The 26,365-nt window shown below is 34.7% G+C and overlaps 1 protein-coding gene across 4 annotated transcripts in view; it reads right to left on the bottom strand.

Moving 5' to 3' along the window:
- The window catches only part of LOC133190567 (multidrug resistance-associated protein 1-like), a 962,792-nt gene that overhangs the window by 239,032 nt on the left and 697,395 nt on the right, over positions 1-26,365 (bottom strand). Inside the window, exon 23 of one of the 4 annotated variants that reach the window (XM_061326267.1) lies at positions 15,466-15,776. The exons of the other annotated variants lie outside the window; for them this stretch is intronic. Coding sequence (XP_061182251.1) covers positions 15,466-15,776 — 311 coding nt within the window. The remainder of the gene's footprint in view (positions 1-15,465; positions 15,777-26,365) is intronic. 4 annotated transcript variants of the gene reach the window in all.

Here is a 26,365-nt window from a genome sequence, read left to right as displayed (position 1 = left end):
AATTTTAATTGATATATCATTTGTATTCCTTTGTTTGACTATGATCCCCTGTTATGGCCCTCTATTCTCCTGGGGGTTCATGATTTGAACAAAATTTGAATCTACACTACCTGAGGATGCTTCCATTTAAATATGACCAACCATGGCTTTGCTGTTCTTGAAAAGAATTTTTTAAAGATTTTTTCCTATGTATTCCTATCTTAAACTTTGATAGCCCATGGTGGCCCCACCCTACCCCAGGGGGTCATGATTTGAACAAACTTAATTCACACTACCTGAGGATGCTTCCATTTAAATATGACCAACCATGGCTTTGCTGTTCTTGAGAAGAAGATATTTACAGATTTTTCCTCTGTATTCCTATGTTAAACTTTGATCGCCCATTGTGGCCCCATCCGACCTCCAGGGGTCATGATTTGTTCAAACTTGAATCTACACTACCTAAAGAAACTTCCATATAAGAATAACCAATCATGGCTTTACTGTTCTTGAGAAGAAGATTTTTAAAGATTTTCCCTGTATATTCCTATGTAAAACTTTGATCGCCCATTGTGGCCCCACTCTACCCCCAGGGGTCATGATTTGAACAAACTTGAATCTAAACTACCTGAGGATGCTTCCAAATAAATATGACCAATCATGGCTTTACTGTTCTTGAGAAGAAGAGTTTTAAAGATTTTTCTTGTATATTCCTATGTAAAACTTTGATCTCCCATTGTGGCCCCACCCTACCCCCGAGGGTCATGATTTGAACAAACTTGAATCTAAACTACCTGAGGATGCTTCCATATAAGTTTTATATTTTAAAGCCCAGTGGTTCTTCTTCAGAAAATTTTTAAATGATGCCATTAATTTTTCATGAATTCATAATTATCTCCCCTTGGAAGAAGGCGTGGCCCTTCATTTGAACAGACTTGAATCCCCTTTACCCAGGGATACTTTGTGGCCAGTTTGGTTGAAATTGGCCCAGTGGTTCTTGAGAAGAAGATGAAAATGTGAAAAGTTAACGACAACGACGACAGACAACAGACAAATTTCGATCAGAAAAGCTCACTTGAGCCTTCGGCTCAGGTGAGCTAAAAAGTACTGTGGAAAAAAAACTAAGTCCTAAAAAGTACAAAAAAAGTACTGTGGAAAAAAACTAAGTCCAAATAAAGTACAAAAAAGGTCATCAGCTTTCAGAGGCTATCTGGCCCAGTACAAAAAAAGAATACTTTTTCTGACCTTTTTCTAAAAAGCACAAATTTATATATAGGGTTGGATACCGGTACTCGGTACCAATACCGTACCGAATAGTTACTTCAAAAATACCGGTAAAATACTGTTCATTTAATACCGGTACTAATAACGTATTGCTCAATCTTTGAAACATTATAATACATTCAAAATGATTTTTAGAAAAGAGATTCCAGACTCGACAAAATAAAATTCTCCGCGCATTGAAAGGGTAGGCTAATTAACTAAATGGATGCTTAGTACGACACTTGCTTTTGATTGCCGATATTCGAGGTAAATCAATACGTATATTTAAAAATAAAAAACATTCACATTAATTGCGTTTTAATTTTATTTATAAAAACTGATAATAATTTTAAATAAAAAATGCAAAATGTCTCAAAAATGTGATGTGCATCTCTATCGATTTTTAATGTTTCGTCGTTTAGTGTGACCAAACAAAATGGGTCCTGGCAAGTGGCAACCGAGTGAAGTGGTCAGCTGTCTAAGCTGTATCTAGTTAAAACAATTTGTTTGAGATTCAATTTATTTGTTTTGTTGATGGTTTATTAAAAGATTGAAATATAACATAGTTTATAGGCTCATTTTAAATTATAACATTGAATGGTTGAAGATTGTTAAAAGCACATTTGTAATAAAATGAGCCCTCGTTCTCATTCATCGAGGTATAGTACCGTATCGTTAAAAATACTGTATCGTTTTAAAAATACCGGTATGGTATCGTACCGTTTCATCCTTAACGGTATCCAACCCTATTTATATAGTACAAAAGTAGCATTAAAGTATACTTTTTTGTACTTTATTTTGGTATGGGGCCTTCACCGGTATATGGTGACGTCTCTATATGAGTGAAAAATTCTTGAATGGGACGTAAAACAACATATAATCAATCAATCAATTCTTAGGAATGTATGTTCCATTGAATGGGTGTGATAGCTTCAATGACATTTAAAAATGTATGTTCTTATAACCTGAATTTCGAGCTTTGGAAAGTATATCTATGACATTGAACATAAAACATTTCGTATATGGGCAAGTAACACTAAATCAGTGAATTTGAGAAGATTTTCTACAAGTTTTATTTTCCTATTTACCCCCAAAGTGGACTATCCCGATTAGATACACATTCATGAAAACACTGCAATGTTTCGCCGAAAAACATGTCTCTCCCTGCGACAGTCACAGAATCTGATACCATTTATGTTCAATAACAACATCTTTAAGAAAAAATATTTATATCAACTCCATTAAACAATCTTTAAAAAAAAATGTTTTTCTTATTTTTGCTGTTTTCTATTCATTTAGTAATATCACACAAGCCTGCATGGAAAAAAATGCCACATGGCACTTACTATTATATAATTATATTGATTGCTTTAGTAAGGCAAATTTCTGGAAAAGCTATTACTTATAACCATGGTTAGGATAAGTTTTTCCGTGGTGCAAAACAAAAGATTGTAGTTATCTTATTTCCACTTGTAGTCATGTTGTTTTCTACTTTGAGGTACAAATAAAAACAATTCAAGTAGACAATTATTATAGTAGATGTTTGAGGAAACCTCGGATTAAAACTCTAGTTCGAAACAGAATTGCAACGTAATTATGACGCCAATTTTAAAACAAATTACATATTACGCATTTACAAAAGAGTCTCTCTTAAATTTACTAAAATCATAAAAAGAAAGTTGAAAAACAAAAAAAGTTTAAAAATGCAATTTTTTAAATTCTCTTCCGGTAGCAACCGGAAGTGGTGACGACGCACAAAAAGATGATTCTGCAAATCGAAAGGTCATGATCTATCTTCTCCAATAAGTCTCCAGTTCATATCTTTAGCCATTCTTTAAAACATTCAGCAACAAAAGTCCATTTAAAAATCAGGAAATGGTCCATAACTTGGAATCAAAAGAGAATTTACCAAATTTTCTTTGTGATGAACAAAGTTCATTTAATGACTTATTTTTCCTGAAAGTTTCACCGAAAACCACTGAACAGTTTTTGAGAAAACGCCTGCACAAAATTTGGTCAAAAAAATAATAATAACTAGACCTTTTTTCGTTGTTCAACGAAAATTGAAGTGCTTTTCGACTCTACTCCCTTAGCCTTTTATTGTTTACCATTAATATAATTCAAACCTGAAAAAAAAAAACAACAAAAAAACAAAAAAAAAAAAAAAACAAAAAAAAAACACCTTACTTTCATCCTTTTTATTCAGAGGACCATGACTTTTGACCTTTTGAACACAATAAACCCTTTAGTAAGCTAAGATTTCTGTAATGTATATTCTTTATATACATCAACATTCTTTACTTTCCTCCCCCCCCCCCCCCCCTCTTTTTCCCCTGCACAATGGCAACTTAGATTTTTTATCTAAACTCTAAACCAGACATTGTATTAACCTAAAATTTCAGGATACTTTACAAAACACCCCATAAAAACTTTCTGGAAAGTTTAAAGGTCATTGTCTCATTTACCTAGAAGATATAAACTTTATTGGCAAGAGCAAGAAATTCAGAAGTGCCTAAAATTTCTTTTCTGGTGATCGGAGAAACAAGATATACATTTTATCTATAATTTCTTCAAATATTTTTGATGTCATTTGTTTCTTCTGTTATGATTAGTTAATTTCCTTTCAGATATTTATCTTCTTTTTCAAACATCAAATTTATTTTAATTTTATTTAGAATTAATTCATCTTGTAAAATATGCTTTTTGTGATCATGAAATGAGATTCATGTCCCCCCCCCCCCCCCCCCCCCCCCCCGTACCTTCTAACTTTACATGATTTGACTTTAATTTATGAAAGTCCGTCTATAGCGAATTTAGTTTCGTCTTCAAAATATTTTTCCTACGTGGTTTTTAAATTTTTAAATTTCCATCCCCCCTTTTCTTAACTTTGGAGTCTTAGATCACAAAAATGTATCATAGGTACAATAACGCTGTCGCTAACTTTTTTGTAGATTTTACTTTGAAGAATCTATTCCTAAAATTTAAATGAATTTCCATATAAAATAAGAATTTTTTAAGCTCCTAAAGAAATCTTAGTTCTCTACTTGTAAATACCGGAAGTGACATTTCCGGAAGTACAAAACCTTACATACGGGAGACATTAAGATATGCTGTGTAATGGTTTTATTATAAAATACATATAACCAAAGGTTTTCTTTAAATCCAAAACGTAAAAGTGTTAGGTATAATAATACTAATAATAATAAAACAAGATGAAAACAATTTTATAGGGCTTTTCGCCAAAAGTCGAAAAGCCCTAATAAGAAACAGTAGAATCACTATAAGGTCTTCCGTGAAAATGGAAGACCTTAATAATAAGAAGAAACAGTAGAATCACTTTAAGGTCTTCCGTGAAGACGGAAGACCTTAATAACTAGAAATCTTGTTGCCATGGCTACAAGAAGGTCTCCCGTCCCTTTAACTTCATTCCTCACTCATAACACATGAATATGAATTACGATGTCCATTCTTTTTAACTCCTTCAAATATTAAATATTATAAAACGTAAATTGTGAAATATCGCATAACTCGAATGGAAAAATACCAGATATCATTTGAAAAAAAAATCTTATATTTCAGCTGGAAAAAAGTACAGAAAAAAATTTGGACATTCTGGAGATTGAAGCAGGGTCGACCGCATGAAAATCCAACATGCTAACCATTACGCTACTGGGGCCATCACTTCAAAGTGAAAAATGACAAATTAGCCAACTATTTTGAATTTAATAATTTTAAAACAAATTATATTTAGCATTTTGAAAAAGAGTCTTTATTAACCCTACTTATTATATCAAAGAAAAATATTGAAAAACAAAAAGTTGAAAAGTTCAAATTTTTAGATTCGCTTGCAGTAGCGACCGGAAGTACTGACAGCGCTTGAAAAGGTAATTTATTTTACCTATAAGTCATGTACTATCATCTTCAATAAGTCTCCAGTTCATATCTTTAGCCATTCTTAAGACAATATTTCATTTTAAAATAAAAAAAAATGTTGGAAGCGAATTTTTGCAAAATTCTTTCAAATATAATGATGGCATTTAATAGCACATTATCCCTGAAAGTTTGTTGAAAAACCAATAAATAGTTCTCGAGATATTGTGTGCACAAAATTTGTCTTAAAAAAGAATAATAAATAGAGTTTGGAGTTATCAAACTTAAAACAAATTTTATATTTACTATTTTGGAAAGAGTCTTTATTTACCCTACTTATATTGAAAAAAAATATTGAAAAACAAAAAAGTTGAAAATTTTGACTTTTAGAATTCACTTCCGGTAGAGACCGGAAGTACTGACGACGCACAAAAAGGTGATTTTGAAAATCTAGAAGTCATGTTCTATCATCTCTAACAACTCTCCAGTTCATATCTTTAGCCATTCCTCAGATCCTTCAAGCACAATATTTAATTTTAAAATCAGGAAATTGTCCATAACTTGGCACTGGAACCAAATTTACCAAAAAACGGAATTTTGTATAAAATTCATATAAAGACCTTTTATCCCTGAAAATTTTGAAGAAATTCATTGAATAGGTTTCGAGAGTTCGCATGCATAAAATTTTGTCTAAAAAAAAAAGAATAATAATAAGAAACTAGAAACTTGTTGCAATGGCAACAAGAAGGTCTTCCATCCCTTCTCTGTCATGAGAGAAGTTGATTCCTCACCCATAACACTATCTGTATTACGTTGTGCATTTCTTTTAACTCCTTCATACATGAAATACTATGAAACGTAAATTGTAAAATATATTCGAAAGGAAAATTATACCAGATATCATTTCAAAGATACAGTATTATATTTCAGCTGAAAAAAGGTACAAAAAATTCAAGAAATTCTGGGGATTGAGTCCAGGTCGCCCACGTGAAAATTGAGTACGCTTACCATTACGCTAGTGGGACAATTTCTTATAAGAGTCTCTATTATCCCTAGTAAAATCATTAAAAAAATATTGAGAGACAAAAAAGTTGAAAAATTCAACTATTTTAATTTGCTTCCAGTAGCGACTGGAACCAATAACGATGCATAAAAAGTTGATTACACAAATCTAGAAGTCATGTTCTATCATCTCTAATAAGTCTCCAGTTCATATCTTTAGCCGTTCTTTAGAAATGCTGCGGAAAAAAAAAATTAGTTTAAAAATCAGGAAATTGCCCATAACATGGAACCGGAAGTGAATTTTCCAAAATTCTTTCAAATAAAATGGCTTTTCAAAATGTATTATCCCTGAAAGTTTGACGAAAAACCACTGAATAGTTCTCGAGATATCGCATGCATAATATTTGTCTAAAAATATTCATAATAATTATAATATGTATTATCAATTTTCAAACAAATTATATATTATGCATTCTGAAAAGAGTCTCTATTATCCCTACTACAATTTTCAAACAAATTATATATTATGCATTCTGAAAAGAGTCTCTATTATCCCTACTACATGTACTATCATGAAAATATATTGAAAAACAAAAAAGTTGAAAAATTCGACTTTTTAAATTCGCTTCCGGTAGTGACCGGAAGTAATGACGACGCACGAAAAGGCAATTCTGGTAATCTAGAAGACATGTTCTATAATCTCTAATAAGTCTCCAGTTCATACCTTTAGTTGTTCTTTAGGTTTGCCGCGGACAACATTCCATTTAAAAATCAGGAATTTGCCCATAATTTGGAACCGGAAGCAAATTTTCCAAATTTTACTTGTGATGAACAAAGTTCAAATAATAACTCATTTTTTGTGAAAGTTTCATTGAAAACTACTGTATAGTTTTTGAGAAATCGCGTGCACAAAATTTTGGTCAAAAAAAAAAAGAAACAGTAGAATCACTATAAGGTCTGAGGGTACAAATGAGATATTTGTCATTTCTATGCCATGTCCAAGTAACAAATATATCACTACTATTTTTCAAAATTGTGGTATTTGTCCAAAAATAATGACTATTCCCAAAAATTATAATTATGAAATATTTTTCGTATATACGAGTTCATTATGATCTTAATAACAAGAAACAATAGAATCACTATAAGGTCTTCCGTGGAGACGGAAGACCTTTATAAGAAACACAGTAAAAACAATATAGGGTAAACTGTTCTAGAGTCGGACACAATCTAGAGTCGGACAATTTTGATGCTATTTTTAACAGACTTCCTATAATGAATTCATCCTTTATCATGATCGACTGAATCAAGCAATTCTTAATCTATTAAGAGTTGTCTTTCTTTCTCAAAAGACGATATTGCAGTCTTTTTGACGTTTCACCCTCACTATTTACAGGTAAATATCGAAGATCCATGGCCTGGCAATATTTTGATCGATTTACACATATATTATGCACTAAACATTGTAAATGCACAATATGTATGGTTTTTTGAAAATATTTTATTCTATTTCGAAGAATTCAAGTTCAGATGCAATGACTCAATTTGATCTTGAGTTGGACAGTAAATTTTAGCAATTTGATGCTAAGTCGGACACTGTCAGAGTTTTCATAAACCTTATCACAAATAATTGCTTGAAGAATATTATAAATTAAGTCCAATATTCAAATCTCTATTAATAAAGATAAATCACAATTTTATTGTTTTTAAAATTAATATTTAGAATTAATGAAATTAATTCAAGGCAGGAAGGAGTAGGCTTGATTGTCTGATGGAAGTTGTATAAAGTGTATTGTATACTTTCAAATTAAAAATCTGATTTTGATTTTTAAAAATGTAGCTAAAAAGAAATATTTCAAATCTCTCGGGGATTAAAAACGTGATTATTGGAAATTTCTGTTGTTTGTTTGCATTCGATAGGGGTGGTGGTGGTGGGGGGGCTCCAAAGATGCCGATGCTTCGTTACTGTAATGGGAACCCAACAAAACTCATTGGATGAATGTGGCGATTTACACTGCAGACCTAGAGTGCAGAAGAGTAACCAGCAAATTTCAGATATTTCAGTCAAACTACCTATCAAGAGTTGTTCGATAACGGATCGTCTTCAACCCCGCCCCCCCCCCCCCCCCCCCCCAAAGCATTTATAGTTGAATAAAAACAGGTCTTGCTGCAGTTAGGGAGCAGAAGTGCACATATAAAAGAAAGACTTAGGCAGGAATTAGTATAAATGTAATTGACACATGTTATGTCTACTTATGAGACAATCTGCTCCAAGACTTGAAATGAAATCCATTCAGCAGAAACAGTGTGACTATTAGTGTCTTAATGATTTTGAATCGTAAAACGAAATGTAGAGTATTTATGCGTTTAAAATTTGTTACATTCATTTACATCACTTACAGTAATTAAGTATAAATTAAATCATAAATAGCAAAGGGGAATAACTTCGCTCCGTAGAGTTCAAATTTCCCTACAATATCAATAGAGCCCTGCTCAGTGCCAGAACACTTGATCCTGTGGTGAAGAATTTCACAAATCTTGTAAAACACCCTTGCTCAGTACAACTAAGATTTTCAAAGAATTTGTGCATTTTCACTATATAATCAATAGAGCCTCACCCTTACACCAGAATCCCTGACCCTGGGGCCATGAAAGAGGCATCCTTGCTCAACATAACCATGGCACTACTTTGTTTGCTAAATACCCAAGGGTAGAGAAGAAGATTTTTAATGAATTTACGCATTTTTACTTTATGATCTATAGAGCCCCACTCTAGCACAAGAACCCTTGAATCTGAAACCATCAATTCAAAACTTTTGGGAAAGGGTTTAATGGTTATTACAATCATGCCAACAGTTTGTCTGCTTGATGTCCAGGGAAAGAAGATTTTAAAGATTGCATCAATTTTGAAAGATTTAGCCCCAAATCTTAGGCTCCAGTGGGATAAGGACCATTTATCCCTTTACCCATAAATGCTATATAAGAAACATAGGTAATCAGAGATTAAGAGCTCACCACAACAAATGTTGTCTTTAATTAAACCAAAGTCCCATATTAAAGTAATAATCAAGTACTGTGCATCTCTAGGTGCAACACTGAATCAATTTTGGTCTGATAGGGCTTGCAGTTACTTGGGTAACTTTAAACTAGTCACTCATCCAGAAAATGTAAGTCAAATCCAGCATCTGCAGCAAGTCTGAATGTATTAATTCCTAGATTCATCATCTATGCAAGTTTGGTTCAGATAGGCCTTATAGTTTCTTCATAATGGATCTGTTCCAAAAACTTTAACCTGGTCATTCTTCAGGAAAATGCAGGTCAAATCAAGCATCTGAAGCAACTCTGGTTGTGTGCACCCCTTCATGCATCATCCATGCAAGTTTGGTCCAAAAACTTACTTTAGAATTAACCTACTCTAAAACATTCATGTAGAAAATGTAGATCAGATCCAGCAAGTCTATTATTGTGCATCCTTATATGTATCATCAAGTTTGGTCAAGATAGGGCTTATAATTACTTTAGAATGAACCTGCTCCAAAAACTTTAACCTGTTTACTCATCCAGAAAATGTAGGTGAGATCCAGCATCTTAAGCAACTCTGACAGTGTGCATCCTAAGATGTATCCTCTATGCAAGTTTGGTCAATATAGGGCTTACAGTTACTTGGAAATGAGACCTGCTCCAAAAACTTTAACATGCTCCAAAAACATTAAACTGATCATTCTTTAGCTGAAACTGCAGCATCTGAAACCTTGACTGGTACAATGAATCATATTAGAAGCATCTTCCATGCATCTCTGATTAATATAGGGCATAGAAGAACTTCAAAAGAAAGAAGATTTCTAAAGATTCAATTTTAATGATTTTTAGCCACACACACCTCAGACCATAGGGAAGCAGGACACCAGATTATTTTTAATTATGTATCATAGGGTAGTCTAACTGTGTGCCAAGTTATATTGAAATTGAACCAGAACTGAAGGAGGAGCAGTGTTTTAATCAGGAGACCCATAGGTCACATCGCTCACTGGAGCACTTTAGTTATGAAAAAGTTCAGTTCAGCATTGAAGTTCAAAATAAAAAGGGGGGGGCTTGAATCTACACTACCTGAGGATGCTTCCATATTTCTTTGACTAATCATGGCTTAAGAAGGTAAGAAGATTTTTCAAGAATTTTTCCTATATGCTTGATTTTTTATTGTGGCCTTGTCCTACCCCAGGGGTTATGATTTGAACACACTTGAATCTATACTACCGGGTAACTGCCAATGCTTTCTTGTAAATATGACCAATCATGGCTTTGCTGTTCTTGAGAAAAAGATTTTAAAGATTTTTCCTATATATTTCTATACAAAAGTTTGATTACCTAATTGTGGTCCCACCCCTACCCCCAGGGGTCATGATTTGAACAAACCTGATTCTACAATACCTAAAGATGCTTTCTCATAAATATGATCAATCATGGCTTAGCTGTTCTTGAGAGGAAGATTTTAAAAGATTTTTCTATGTATTCCTATGTAAAACTTGAATCATCCATACTGGCCCCACCCTACCTCAGGGGGTGGGGGGTGGGGTGGGGGGGGGGTGGGGTTTGATTTGAACAAATTTGAATCTACACTACCTGCAGATGATTCCACATAAGTGCCACAGGTGGTGAAAAATCAAGTCTTAATTGGGACTCGAACCCAGGGCCTCTGGCGTACCGTGCCAGCCCTCTAACCACTGAGCTGCTGAGACCCGATATATTGACTGACTTTCACGCACCTGTGAACCCCAGTAACATATTCCCCCTCTTTGTAGAAATTCGTCCTCGAATTCTAGGAGTTAAGGAAATGCGTGAAGCATGTTCCAAGGGAATAGTGGGTATTTGTACGTTGGGCGCCAAATGTCACAGGAGGTGAAAAATCAAGTCTCAGCCGGGACTCGAACCCAGGGCCTCTGGCGTACCGTGCCAGCCTGAACCCGGTGACATAAGTTTCATATTTTCTAGCCCAGTGGTCCTTGAGAAGAAGATTTTTAAAAGATGCCAATAATATTTCACTAATTCATTAATATTTCCCTTTGGAAGAAGGCATGGCCCTTCATTTGAAAAAACTTGAATTCCCTTCACCCAAGGAAACTGTGTGGCAAATTTGGTTGAAATTGGCATAGTGGTTCTTGAGAAGTCAAAAATATGTAAAGTTTACAAACAGACAGATGGACAGACAAATAGATGCCAGATAAAATGTGATCAAAAAGGCTCATTTGAGCCTTATGCTCAGGTGAACAAAAAATTGTTTACAGAATTTCTATTTTAGTAACCATGGCAACACCATTCATTGAAATCAAAAACATATTATAGAGAATTATGTATCTTATTGTTGTCTTCTTTTGTGCCAAGTTATATTCAAATTACAAGAGGCCCATGGGCCACATGGCTCACCTGATGGCATTGGCTAGGTAAAAGCACAAATCAGCTCAGTATTGAAAAGATTACCGGAGGGGGGGGGGGGCTTGAATTTTAAACTGCCTTCCGTGTAAATTTAATAAATAGCTTTGTTGTACTTGAAAAGATTTTAAAAAAATTGTCATATATTCTTTTGTTAAAATTTGATCCCCCATTGTGGCTCCTCCCTATCCCAGGGGTCATCATTTGAACAAACTTGAATCTACACTATCTGAGGATGCTTCCATATCAGTAAGACTAAACATAGTTTTTCTGTTCTTGAGAAGAAATATTTTTTCTATATGTTCTTACGTAAAACTTTTGCTCCCTCATTGGGCCCCACCCTACCCCTGCAAAGGCGGATCCAGGGCTGGTGCACCCCCCATTTGAATTTTATTTATGTAGAACTTATATGTCCATTATCTTAAAATCAAGGAAAAAACATCTCTTCTTTGTAAGAATTCATCAGGTTCCCAGACCCCCACCAAGGCCTTGCTCTAGACCCACTGGGGGCTTCAATGCAGCCCCCAGACCCACTGTCTCTACTGGCCCCCCCCCCCCTCCATATCAAAATGACTAAGCATGATTTTCAGTTCTTGAGAAGAAGATATTTTCCTATATGTTCCTATGTAAAATTTTCAATCCCCCATTGGGCCCCAACCTACCCCTGGGGGTCATCATTTGAACAAAATTGAATTTACACTACCTAAGGATGATTCCATATCAAAATGACTTAACATGGCTTTGCAGTTCTTCGTCAGAAGATATTTTCCTATATATTTCTATTTAAGACTTTGATCCTCCATTGTGGCCCCACCATACCCCCCAGGGGTCATGATTTGAACAAAATAGAATCTACACTACCTGAGGATGCTTCCACATAAATATGATCAATCAGGGCTTTGCTGTTCTTGAGAAAAAGATTTTTAAACATTTTTCCTATATAATTCTATGTAAAACTTTGATCCTACATTGTGGCCCTGCCCTACTCCCGGGGGTCATGATTTGAACAAACTTGAATCTACACTACCTGAGGATGCTTCCATATAAATATGACTCATCATGGCTTTGCTGTTCTTGAGAAGAAGATTTTTAAAGGTTTTTCCTATATATTTCTATGTAAAACTTTGATCCTCAATTGTGGCCCCGCCCTACCCCTGGGGGTCATGATTTGTACAAACTTAAATCTACACTACCTGAGGATGCTTCCATATAAATATGACTCATCATTGCTTTGCTGTTCTTGAGAAGAAGATTTTTAAAGGTTTTTCCTATATATTTCTATGTAAAACTTTGATCCTCCATTGTGGCCCGCCCTACTCCCGGGGGTCATGATTTGAACAAACATGAATCTACACTGCCTGAGGATGCTTCTACATGAGTTTCATCTTTCCTGGCCCTGTGGTTCTTGAGAAGAAGATTTTTAAAAGATGTTATTAATTTTTCACAAATTCTCTATTATCTCCCCCAGAAAGAGGGCGTGGCCCTTCATTTGAACAAACTTGAATCACCTTCACCCATGGATGCTTTGTGGCAAGTTTGGTTGAAATTGGCCCAGTGGTTCTGGAGAAGAAGTTAAAATTGTGAAAAGTTTACAACGACAACAACAACGACAACGACGACAGACAATGGACAAATTTTGATCAGAAAAGCTCACTTGAGCCTTTGGCTCAGGTGAGTTAAAAATCAGACCAAAACTATAGGAGGAGTAGCATTTTAAAAATCTGTTAACAGATGGACAGACAGACAGCTTGACAGACAGACAGAAGGATGGACATCAGACCTTTTATTATCACACAAGGTATTCTGATCTCTGACCAGTAGAGCTAAAAATGGATGACCACAGACAAAATCCAAATCAGTTGAGCAAATGAACCGTAAACTTACTCATCATATATCAGGACATATCAGTTATTGCAAGATTATATACAGCTTGCGGAAATGCTAGTGAGAGATTACTGCTTTCAGCAAGAAATAACAAGAGGCCCATGGGCCACATCGCTCACCTGAGCACATTGGCTAGGCAAAAGCACAATCAGTTCAGTATTGAAAAGACTAGGGGGGGGAGGGGGGGGCTTGAATTTTAAACTACCTGATGATGTTTCCATGTCAATATAACAAATGGCTTTGTTGTACTTGAGAAGATTTTTTTTAAAACAATTCCCATATATTCCTTTGTAAAAATTTGATCCCTCATTGTGGCTCCTCCCTATCCCAGGGGTCATCATTTGAACAAACTTGAATCTACACTACCTGAGGATGCTTCCATATCAATATGACTAAACATAGCTTTTCTGTTCTTGAGAAGAAATATTTTTTCTATATGTTCTTATGTAAAACTTTCCATCCCCCATTGGGCCCCATCCTACCCCTGGTGGTCATCATTTGAACAAAATTGAATCTACACTACCTGAGGATGCTTCCATATCAATATGACTAAATATAGCTTTTCTGTTCTTCAGAAGAAGATATTTTCCTTTATATTTCTATGTAAAACTTTGATCCTCCATTTTGGCTCCGCCCTACCCCCCGGGGGTCATGGTTTGAACAAACTTGAATCTACACTACCTGAGGATGCTTCCATATCAATATGACTAAACATAGCTTTTCTGTTCTTGAGAAGAAATATTTTTTCTATATGTTCTTATGTAAAACTTTCCTTCCCCCATTGGGCTCCACCCTACTCCTGGGGGTCATCATTTGAACAAAATTGAATCTACACTACCTGAGGATGCTTCCATATCAAAATGACTAATCATGGTTTGCAGTTCTTCAGAAGAAGATATTTTCCTTTATATTTCTATGTAAAACTTTGATCCCCCATTGTGGCCCCGCCCTACCCCCAAGGGTCATGGTTTGAACAAACTTGAATCTACACTACCTGAGGATGCTTCCATATAAATATGACTCATCATGGCTTAGCTGTTCTTGAGAAGAAGATTTTTCAAGATTTTTCCTATATATTTCTATGTAAAACTTTGATCCTCCATTGCGGCCCTGCCCTACCCCCGGGGGTCATGATTTGAACAAACTTGAATCTACACTACCTGAGGATGCTTCCATATAAATATGACTCATCATGGCTTTGCTGTTCTTGAGAAGAAGATTTTTAAAGATTTTTCCTATATATTTCTATGTAAAACTTTGATCCTCCATTGCAGCCCCGCCCTACCCCCGGGGGCCATGGTTTGAACAAATTTTAATCTACACTACCTGAGATTGCTTCCATATAAATATGACTCATCATGGCTTTGCTGTTCTTGAGAAGAAGATTTTTAAAGATTTTTCCTATATATTTCTATGTAAAACTTTGATCCTCCATTGTGGCCCCGCCCTACCCCAGGGGGTCATGATTTGAACAAACTTGAATCTACACTACCTGAGGATGCTTCCATATAAATATGACCAATCATGGCTTTGCTGTTCTTGAGAAGAAGATTTTTAAAGATTTTTCCTATATATTTCTATGTAAAACTTTGATCCTCCATTGCAGCCCCGCCCTACCCCCGGGGGTCATGATTTGAACAAACTGGAATGTACACTACCTAAGGATGCTTCCACATGAGTTTCATCTTTCCTGGCCCTATGGTTCTTGAGAAGAAGATTTTTAAATGATGCCATTATTTTTTCAGTAATTCCTAATTATCTCCCCTTGAAAGAGGGCGTGGCCCTTCATTTGAACAAACTTGAATCCCCTTTACCCAAGGATACTTTGTGGCAAGTTTGGTTGAAATTGGCCCAGTGGTTCTTGAGAAGAAGTCGAAAATGTGAAAAGTTTACAGACAGACAGACAGACGGACAGACAGACAGACGGACAGACAGACAGACAGACAGACGGACAGACAGACGGACGCCGGACAAAATGTGATCAGAAAAGCTCACTTGAGCTTTCAGCTCAGGTGAGCTAAAAAGTATAATAAAAGATACCTGTAAAACATAATATAGAATGACCAAGATTGGAATGATTATTCCAAAGACAGGAACTGCATACAAAATCAGACCAAGAATTGAAGCCAGTTGAAGCAAAATATTGACCATTGAACGTATGGTAAATGGAACAATAAAATCTATTTCAGCTATGTCTGATGAGTAGCGGTTTATGAATTGCCCCATAGAGTGCTCTTGGAATATCTGCATTGGACAATTCAGTAGATGCTTTAACAGTCCTAAAAACAGCCTATCTGAAGCCAAAATGCCACCAAGAGCCACTGAAAAAGCTGCTACAGCTGCTAGAAAACCTGTCATGAAAAAAAAGATGGTTTTATTGATGTATCTCAATCAAGGCCTCTTCAAACTATAAGAATAGTCTGAAATTAATGGATGACTTGATTTCATAGAAAATCTTCAATATCATTATAGCATAAAGAACCATAACGTCTGTTCAAATGCTATGCACTTAAAGTTGAAAACTATATAAACAAAAGACCAATGGAGTTTCTCAGGCTCTTACTAAAATGGGTAAAAGCATAAAACTTGAACTAGACTTGTAAGTAATCAATAAGAAGACACAAATTAAAAAGCAGGCCATTATTAGATCCCATGAACTGAAAGCTGAAGTGAGCTTTTATGATCACCCAATGCTTAGAGTCCATTTGTCTGGCTGTCCATCTGTCTATAGCTGTCTGTCAGTCTATAAACTGTTCACATTTTTAGCTTCTTCTTGTAGTTCATTCTGAAACTGTGATCATGAGTCCAGGGGACCCCTCTTAATGATGACAATAAATCCTATACCAAAATCAGTGCCTTTCTATCTAAAGGGTATCTACATGTATCTATGTGACAGAGGAAATTCTGCTGAACTTTATAAAATGGTATTATACAAAGGTTCTGTTCTGTTGCTTGAAATGGTTCATATTATCAATTGGCAGTAGGGTTAGTAATACTTGGTTTTGTGACATGAAAATATTATATTGGCAACCATGTACTTTGGTTCTATTTTTGGATCATACATGTAACAGTGACCTCTCAAGCTTTTTCAAACTAAACCAAATAATTAAAGAGGAAAAATTTTAATTAAAAAAATTAAAATGATGAGATTTAACTAATATTCAATCATTTACACTTAAGGAACTTAATATATAATCAACTCGTTCTAATTGCAACAGAGATCATTAAGATGTTCCCCAAACGCTCCCCCTACTCCCTTTGGGGCCTCGTTCCCTATATGCTTCAACAAATTAAGCAAAACCTTTGTATCATAGATGTTAACAACTTATTTTCAAAAGTCTTTTGAAGAAATAACAATGCAAATATAGCACAGTGAGCATAAGCAAATCAGATTTAAGTACACATGCAAGCACATAATTTTGAAAATTACCATATACGTGTAAAAAATCTGATAGAATGCCAAAATAAAAAAACACCATTTTAAATTTCAAAGAATTTCACTGAAAACATAGAAATTTCCAGCAACATGAATATTAAGCAATCAAAAATCAAAAATCGTGCATGCATGTCCTCATATTCATTTCTGATTATTGAATAATGAAGTAACTTGTTTTTTTAAAATATATATCTGAATTTCATCTTCTTTCGTTAACAATTAAGAACGTTATAAATACTAACAACCTTAGCCAGTCAGATTTCAGAACACATACAAACAATTAATCTGATCTGAACTGTGTAACCTTTGAGGGGGGCGTTTGTTATTAGAATCGGAGTTTCCTCTGAAATTGTTCAATTATTGATCATAAAATGGCGCAATAAACTTCTGAAACCAAAAAAAAAAAACCACATACAAACAATGAACAAAATGATTAATCTGATCTGGACTGTGTAACCTTTTTTCTTGGGGGGGGGGGGGGGGGGGGGGGGCAATAAAAGCCTCTAGTTATAGATGAATTTGAGTTTTCCGCCAAGAATTTACAATTATAAATCATATAAATGCATAATAAAATTGACCCCATCCAAAAAAGAAATTAAAAAATAAGCTAAAAAAAGATATATATTTAAAAAAAAAAAAGAAAAAAAACGAAATGATATCTCTTGTCTGGGCTTTTGTCGTCGTCGTTGTTGTTGTCGTTGTAAACTTTTCACAATTTTAACTTCTTCTCCAGAACCACTGGGCCAATTTCAACCAAACTTGCCACAAAGCATCCATGGGTGAAGGTGATTCAAGTTTGTTCAAATGAAGGGCCACGCCCTCTTTCTGGGGGAGATAATAGAGAATTTGTGAAAAATTAATAACATCTTTTAAAAATCTTCTTCTCAAGAACCACAGGGCCAGGAAAGATGACTGAGTCCCCTCGAAAGCAGTTGTGTTCAGCAATAGAACAGTTGGCACAAAATTTTCCATCATGGAAGTCCATGCAAAACTGTGATATTGGCCTTTCTGCAACTTTTCCAGACCGTTGAAAGGATTCTAAAGTCAAGAAATACCTTCTGATCGACATTAAAATTTGTAGCAACAGTTCTTTGTGTGCAACCTTCTTTGAGCACCCCAACAGCTGCCGCTGCTTCTTGCTTGGTTAAATGACCTCTCATACTATATGCATATAGGCAATGACAGTGACATTCCCGGCAGAATCTTGAAAACTGACCAGTCAGCAAGGGCCCTGCTGAGGGGTAGATATATAAGGTTGCAGGGGGGGGGGGGGGGGGGGAAGACATATGTTTATAGCTAAAAAATTGTACTTTATCTTTATCAATCATATATGTTTATTTTAGGGGGGGGGGGGAGACATATGTTTATAGCTAAAAAATTGTACTTTATCTTTATCAATCATATATGTTTATTTTTACAGGAGTTATTCATACAAACAGATTTAAGGGCCATTTATCAATATCTAAGAAAATTTTAAAATCTGGTGATGTTTTGAAGCCTGATTTCAATGAAAAACATCGTCTACCCCCCTTATAAAAAGAGATGTAATTAAGAGTAATTAATTATTTGACACTGGTAATAAAATTATTAATCAATTACCATTGAACTCTTCTTTGTATTCAATTGAAAGTAGTTTAATGGCCAAATTAAAGACATACGCAATGTAGTTTGAACTTGATTGTCTTTTTCCCTGGAGTTGAAGAGTACGTTCCAATACTTGAAGGAACTGTAAGCTACATTTTAATGTCTATATATGGTGTTGTACACTTCTTCTAAAACAAGTTTGGGTAAACAAAACATCTAGAATATATGTTTAGTAATTTTTGTATATTTTTCATTGAATTATAAAAGAATTTTCATCAATTCATATCTTTTCAAAACCCCTGGTAATACATGCTGATTTTTTGTCTACGAACATCTGATGGCACTATAATCTTATATTAAGAATATCTTGAAAAGTTATCAGTAGGTAAGGTACGTTGTGTACGTCCTTAACATTAGTATTGAATTAAATGGGTGTAAAATGTAGGCAGGAATCAAGAGTTAGTGTGCGTAGTTCTTTATAATAACTGGTCAAAGGGGTATCTTGGTAAATGTGCACTCAAATCAGTGTTCAGAATTACTCAACTGTGAAATGTATAGCCACTAACCAAAGAGTTAGGGGTCTTACATAATTTATGTTCTATATATTTAAATATTACAATTAATATTTACATTTCTATTTTATAATACAGTTTCTATTTTATTCATTCTAGCTTTTAATTGATACAAATTACCTTATATTTTTTAAGTTAAGCAGAATTGGCTTGTATATACATTTAGTACATTGTTATCTAGTCTTTTGAAGCCAATTTAGTTACTCCCCTGTGCAATTATCTTTTGTTACCCTGAAGTCAGTATAGGTGTCACACTAATTAACACTTCACCTGTCCATATCAATCTTGCAAATATGTCAAAGAATCTTGAGTAAATCAAATAATCACTCAATTCACCTTAAGGCTAAGATTATATTTTATCAAAAGAACAGAAACTCTGAGATAATGTCAGTGCAAGAGTTGTAGTTTAGCAGTAAGAGAGTAAGGAGTTAGGGCTAGAGCAGGCAGCTAGCAGACCCAGTTTTACATATGTATATAATGTACATATTTCTGTAAAAAAGACTGGAAAAGGAATTATCTTATGTCTTAATCCTTGACAATTCCATGTCAAGGACAGTAACCATGTCTAACGGTTACTGCGTGACCAAGTGCTGAGGCCAGATGTGCACCTGCATGCAGTAGGGGGGTGCACTACCTATTCCGGGTGGACCCCTACCCTTCCCTGCCAGCGGTCACAAATGTATGACATCACATAGGGAAAATGGTAAAAAGCCAAAAACATGTGCATTATAATGATGATGACAGGTTTTGTCAACACATCTTGTAATACCACTTGATGCACTGAAGATACACACATTGTTTTTCGATATTTAAGGAAAATGGTATGGCTGATGGAAGTTCCATGGGGTCTGGTATTGAATTGCCTAAGTAAAGAACAGGTTGCTATGCAGTTTGTTGTGAATTTTTTCACTATAGAACGTCTTATCCGTCGTCAGAGAGGGACTGGAAACATTTACAATCAACCATGCCGATGATGTTTGCACATAACAACGCCACGTCAAGATTGGGCTATTCATCCTGCCATCTGTTTAATCGCCACTAACGACCACTGAAACACTATTAATACAGTAGGCAATCCTAATCATTACATTCACCCAAAAACTGAAACAAACCCTTTGCGTGATTTTGGTTTGTGAGCTCGTCAAATTTGCGTCAGTGTTCCTCTCACTTGCGCGCGAGTCATTATGCCTAATTTTTCAGCTTGTTAACCCATGGCCCAATGTAGCCAGAGTTTGTAAAGACTTTCTCGCAAACATTCACATTAAACCACTTGACTGGTGTCTGTGCAATCCATTCATTTTTCTCCAGTTGAACATCTGTGGGACTAATTGGACGGTAGGGTTTAAAGGCGTCGGAATGCCCAAGCTATTCTCAACCAAATAAGCGCTGCTTTATTGAAAGGGTTGAATATATGTACTTATGAACTTCATGCAAAGGAGAATTAAGGCTGTGACACATGTGCGAGGGAGGCAAAGGAGATGAGAATTTTCGATTTTTACCTTTGGGGGTACCGTCATTGGGGTTTCAATAACTCATAAATTATCGTTCAAAATCAAATTAGATTTTGCTTACTTGTTGATGAAAGATGAGATTAAACGTTAGATAACAATATTGGAATATACGTTCGTAAATATAACATTAAATCACTTCAAAAGTTTACCCTGTGTTTCTTTTTCCTTTCAGTATAGTATCCTTGTATTTACATAAGGCAATAAACAAGAGGCCTATGGGCCACATCACTCACCTGAGCACAATGGCTAGGACAAAGCACAAATCAATTCAGTATTGAAAAGTTACGGGGGGGGGGGGGGGGGGGCTTGAATTTTAAACTATCTGAGGATGCTTCCCTATCAATATAACAAATGGCTTTGCTGTTCTTGAGCAGAAGATTTTAAACATTTATTTCCTATATATTCCTTTGTAAAAATTTGATACCCCATTGTGGCCCCTCCCTACCCCAGGGGAAATCATACATATAAATATGACTAAGCAAGGTTTTGCTGTTCTTGAGAAGAAGTTTTTTAAAGATTTTTTCTTATTTTTTTCTATTTAAAACTTTGATCCTCCACCCTACCCCCAGGGATCATGATTTGAACAAACTTGAATCTACACTACCTAAAGGAGTTACAATTTATTCAAAGTTAAATCAAAGTTAAATCAACACAACATTGGGAAGTGAGGGATTCGCTTCTGGTTTCTGACTATATTAAATAAAGACTTTTATATTTAGATGTGAGGATCTAAAAGATAATAATTTTCTTTTCTTTTCATAATCATACTTTGAATAGAAATGGTATTCTACCAGGGACTATAAAATTTTTTGGCGGAACTGCGGCATATAAAAATATCTCATTTTCTGCTTCTTATTTAACTACAGAACAATGATTTAAACAATCAAAGACTATAGGAATTTTTTTAAAGTGACTGAAATTATTAATTATGGACTTAAGTTTTTAAATATACATGTATCAAATAAATATGATTATATGAACCAACTACAATCTTGTTAGCTTTTGAAAGCTTCCAATCTAAGAACATATCTGAGCCAAAAATTCAGTAAAAAGTGTCTTTTCTCTCTTACTAAACTGTCAAAACTTTGTGTTTGCATCATTTTGTATCTTTATATGACTACTTTACCATGTGTGAAATCAAAAAAAAAAAATAAAAAAAATAAAAAAATAAAAATAAATAAATATACTAAGCATGCAAAAATAACTAAATCTCCTAAAAATTTAAGAAAAATAAAGGGAATCTGGATTAGCCAATATCTAGTTTAGTTATATTATTATCTTAATTCGGCAGTTTCATCTGATAGACCCTTTGTGAGATCTTTTTTATACAAAAAGAAAAACATATACCGTAATCTTTTGAAATAGAAGTAGGCATCAGTCATTTTATATTCTTAACGTCAAGCAGAAAGATAATGACCTTGAACTGACCTTGCTTCTAAAATAAAACGTCCAATCTAATCTACTTGTTTCCATCACTTAGTGATCGTGTCTTCGCCAATCTATGAAAATTTCATAAATTTTCAAATAATCCCTCCTTAAAAATCAAAACCATCAACATGGTCCTGCTGTAATGGAGAAGCTTTTACCCTGCATTATGTAAAATTTGTGTCTTTGATTTTAGCTGGGGGTGTCATGATTTGAACAAATTTAAATCTACATTACCTGAGGATGCTTTTATATTATTATGACCAATCACAGCTTTGGTGTGTTCTCTCGAGAAGATTTTTTAAAGATTTTTCTTATGTATTCCTATGTAAAACTTTCTTGATCACCCATTGTGGCCCCACCCTACCCCTGGGGGTCATGATTTGAACAAACTTGAATCTACACTACCTGAGGATGCTTCTATATAAATAAGACCAATCATGCCTTTGCTGTTCTCAAGAAGAAGATTTTTAAAGATTTTTCATATTTATTCCTATGTAAAGCTTTGATACCTATTGTGGCCCCACCCTACCCCCCAGGGGTCATGACTTGAACAAACTTGAATCTACACAACCTGAGGAAGCTTCCATATAAATATGACCAATTATGGGTTTGCTGTTCTTGAGAAGAAGATTTTTAAAGATTTTTCATATTTATTCCTATGTAAAGCTTTGATCGCCTATTGTGGCCCCATCCTACCCCCGGGGTCATAATTTGAACAAATTTGAGTCTACACTACCTGAGGATGCTTTCACATAAATATGAACAATCATGGCTTTGCTGTTCTTGAGAAGATTTTTAACAATTTTTCTTATGCATTCCTATGTAAAACTTTAATCCCCTATTGTGGCACCACCCTACCCCCCGGGGTATGATTTGAACAAATTTGAATCAACAACTACCTCACAATGATTCCACATGAGATTCATGTTTTCAAGCACAGTGGTTCTTGAGGAGAAGATTTTTAAATGATGCCTTTAATTTTACAAAGTCAAAATTATCTCCCCTTTGGAGAAGGCATGGCCCTTCATTTGAACAAACCTAAATCCCCTTTATCCAAGGATACTTTGTGGAAAGTTTGGTTGAAATTGGCTCAGAGGTTCTTGAGAAGATGAAAATGTGAAAAGTTTATGACAACGACAGACAACGGACAAATTTCGATCAGGAAAGCTCATTTGAGCCTTCGGCTCAGGTGAGCTAACAAGAGGCCCAAGATGCATCAACTAATTTTGATGATTCTAAGACAATTAATACCTAAAATATTTTTAAAATTATATCCATAAAATTTCAAAAGTAGGTCACAGTGACCTACTTTTCAGATAACATACTTTGAGGACCCAAGATGCATCAACTGACAAAGATTGATGATTCTAAGCCAATTAGTACCTGAAATATATAAATAAGAGCATAAATTTTCAAAAGAAGGTCATGGTGACCTTCTTTTCAGTTGACCTACTCCGAGGTCCCAAGATTCATCAACTGACAAAGTTTGATGATTCTAAGCCAATTAGTACCTGAAATATCTAATTATAGATATATAGTTGAAAAGTAGGTATGTGTGACCTACTTTTCAGTTGACCCACTCTGAGGACCCAAGATGCATCAACTGACAAAATTTGATAATTCTAAGCCAAATAGTATCTGAAAATATCAAATACAGCCGTAAAATTTCAAAAGTAGGTCATGGTGACCTACTTTTCAGTTGTCATACTCCAAGGACCCAAGATGCATCAACTGACAAAGTTTGATGATTCAAAGCCAATTAGTACCTGAAATATTTAATTAAAGTCATAAATTTTCAAAAGTAGGTCATGGTGATCTACTTTTCAGTCGACCTACTCCGAAGACCCAAGATGCATCAACTGACAAAGTTTGATGATTCTAAGCCAAATACATGTCATACCCGAAAATATTAAATACAGCCATAAAATTACAAAAGTAGGTCACAATGACCTACTTTTCATTTGCTGTACTCCAAGGACCCAAGATGCATCAACTGACAAAGTTTGATGATTCTAAACCAATTAGTACCCGAAATATTTAATTTAAGCCATAGATTTTCAAAAGTAGGTCATGGTGATCTACTTCTCAGTTGATCTACTCCGAAGACCCAAGGTGCATCAATTGACAAAGTGTAATGATTCTAAGCCAATTAGTATCAAAAATATTTCATTATAGTCATATAAATTGAAAAGTAGGTCACAGTGACCTACTTTTCAGTTGATGTTTTTTCAAAGACCCAAGATGCATCAACTTACAAAGTTTTATGATCATAGGCCTTAAAATGTCCAAAATATGCCTCTAAAACGCTTTGAAATCGAATGCCTGCAAAGTTCAAAAAGTAGGTCACTGTGACCTTCTTTTTAATAAATATGTTTTATGGCCCCAAGATGCATCATCTTACAAGATTTAAAGATTCTAAACCTCTCAGTATTCGAATTAATGACCTTAATTGTTTTGAAAAAGATTAGCCATAAAATTCAGAAAGTAGGTCAAGGTGACCTACAGTTTAGTTGATGTACTTCGAGGACCCAAGATACATCAACTGACAATATTTGATTATCATAGGCCTTTATTTGTTCAAAATATGCCTCTAAATCATTTTGAAAAAGAATGGCCGCATAATTTAAAAAGTAGGTCACCTTAATTGACCTACTTTTGAGTCAACATGTTATGAGGTCCTTATATGCATCAACTGACAAGATTTAATGATCCTAGTCCTTACAGTAAACAAAATATCAACATTTTAATAAAATGGAATTTTTGTTCAACTTTGAAGTGACCTTGAGACCACGTCCTTTGCCCAAGGGTAAATCCCCATGCAAATTTTTATCTACAACATATCCTTAACCTTTTGTGTAATTTTGGTGATGATCTGCCCAGTGGTTCTAGAGAAGAAGATTTTTTAGCAACCAGTACTTTTGGTTTTATTTATCCAATTATCTACCCTTGTTTAAGTTGTATGAGTGTGAGCATTTTTGAACACAAAGTGGAATGAAAGTTGCATTCAACGTAACGTCAGTTGAAGTGTATAAAACTTTAAATGATTAATTATTCTGTGCATTTAACTTTACTGTATAAAATTTTTCGATAAAAAATAAGAATTAAAATATCTGCATTGTCATCGAGTATGTCTTGTTTTTATTACAACAAATGACCCGTTTCCGATCTCCATAGTAACTACAACACGCGATATCCCGAACTTACAGATGAGACAAAATGGGACATGCAAAGGGTGGCTTTGCCACCCTCAAACAGAAATTTTTGTACAAAAACCAGTCAGAAGCCCAGTGGCAGAGGTGGATGCAGTGTCATAGTGACCATATGTGTTCAAAAACCGGTAAGAAATGCGGCAAATCATAATGTAAGCCTAGTCCATCAAACGACGGTTACAAAGGATAAAAATTACATATCCCTAATCAATTTTAGACCATGTGTAAATGTTACTAGCCATAATAAAAATGTTGTTGGAATTCATATATTAACAAGGAATCGGTCGTATCAAGATATTTTGAACGATTAAGTGCTTCATGTTGCTTTGTTGATAACATTTTTCTTCAAGAAGCCCTTTCTTTTGATTAGAGTTATTCCCCATTGTGAAATAGAAAGTACATAGCCCCGGCATTTATGTAAACAAAATGCTCAGAGATTGCAAGGAAACTAATCTGTAAAGTTTGGAGATATTTTTATTGAATTAATCAATATTTGTGCAAGTTGATAAACTATTAAACGCCAAGTGATATCATCAGCAACCAAGATTCCTCGATGAGCTATCTGCAACCCCCCCCCCTCCCCCCAACCAATGTGGGTAGCACTAGCTGTCAACTCATACACTTGTAAGTTCAGACCCAGGTATGAATAGGCGAGATTTTCTGTTGGAAAATATGTCTTTAAAATTGAATGAATTTGATTCATAATACTAATTCAAATTGTGTAGAAAACTTCGAACAAAAACATGCCAATACTGCATAGGTCACCACCATGGGCATGCAGTGCAGTGCAAAATTGGTAGACAAGTCAAATGTTAAACTTTAATTGACCATCATAGTTAAACTTGCATTGCAAAAGGATTTTAATACTGTGATAGTCTGTAATTTTATTTCAGATTAATTCCTTTATCTTTATTTATGTACACTGTGAGGATTGATAAGGGATACAAATGTACATATGAAAAAAGTAATGTTAGGGTTGTGGTGTACGTGGAAAAAAAAATGTTGGTCTGCATAAAGTTAACATATTTTTTTTTACATTAAGGGGTCTTATTTCAAGATCATTTGACAACACAATTTCTTGTGATTAATTTCCTAACACTGATTGCTGCTGAACTGCAGCTATAAACTAAAACAACACAGTATAAGTTTGGGCAAGAAATAACCATGATTTATTTGTTATACAATGATATCTAATAAGAC

The sequence above is a fragment of the Saccostrea echinata genome, unplaced genomic scaffold (assembly GCF_033153115.1).
Source record: "Saccostrea echinata isolate AGI-Se365-2 ecotype Australia unplaced genomic scaffold, CSIRO_AGI_Sech_v1 ptg000022l, whole genome shotgun sequence".
NCBI classification, from domain to species: Eukaryota; Metazoa; Mollusca; class Bivalvia; order Ostreida; family Ostreidae; genus Saccostrea; species Saccostrea echinata.
This window is presented reverse-complemented; position numbering and strand designations above follow the sequence as displayed.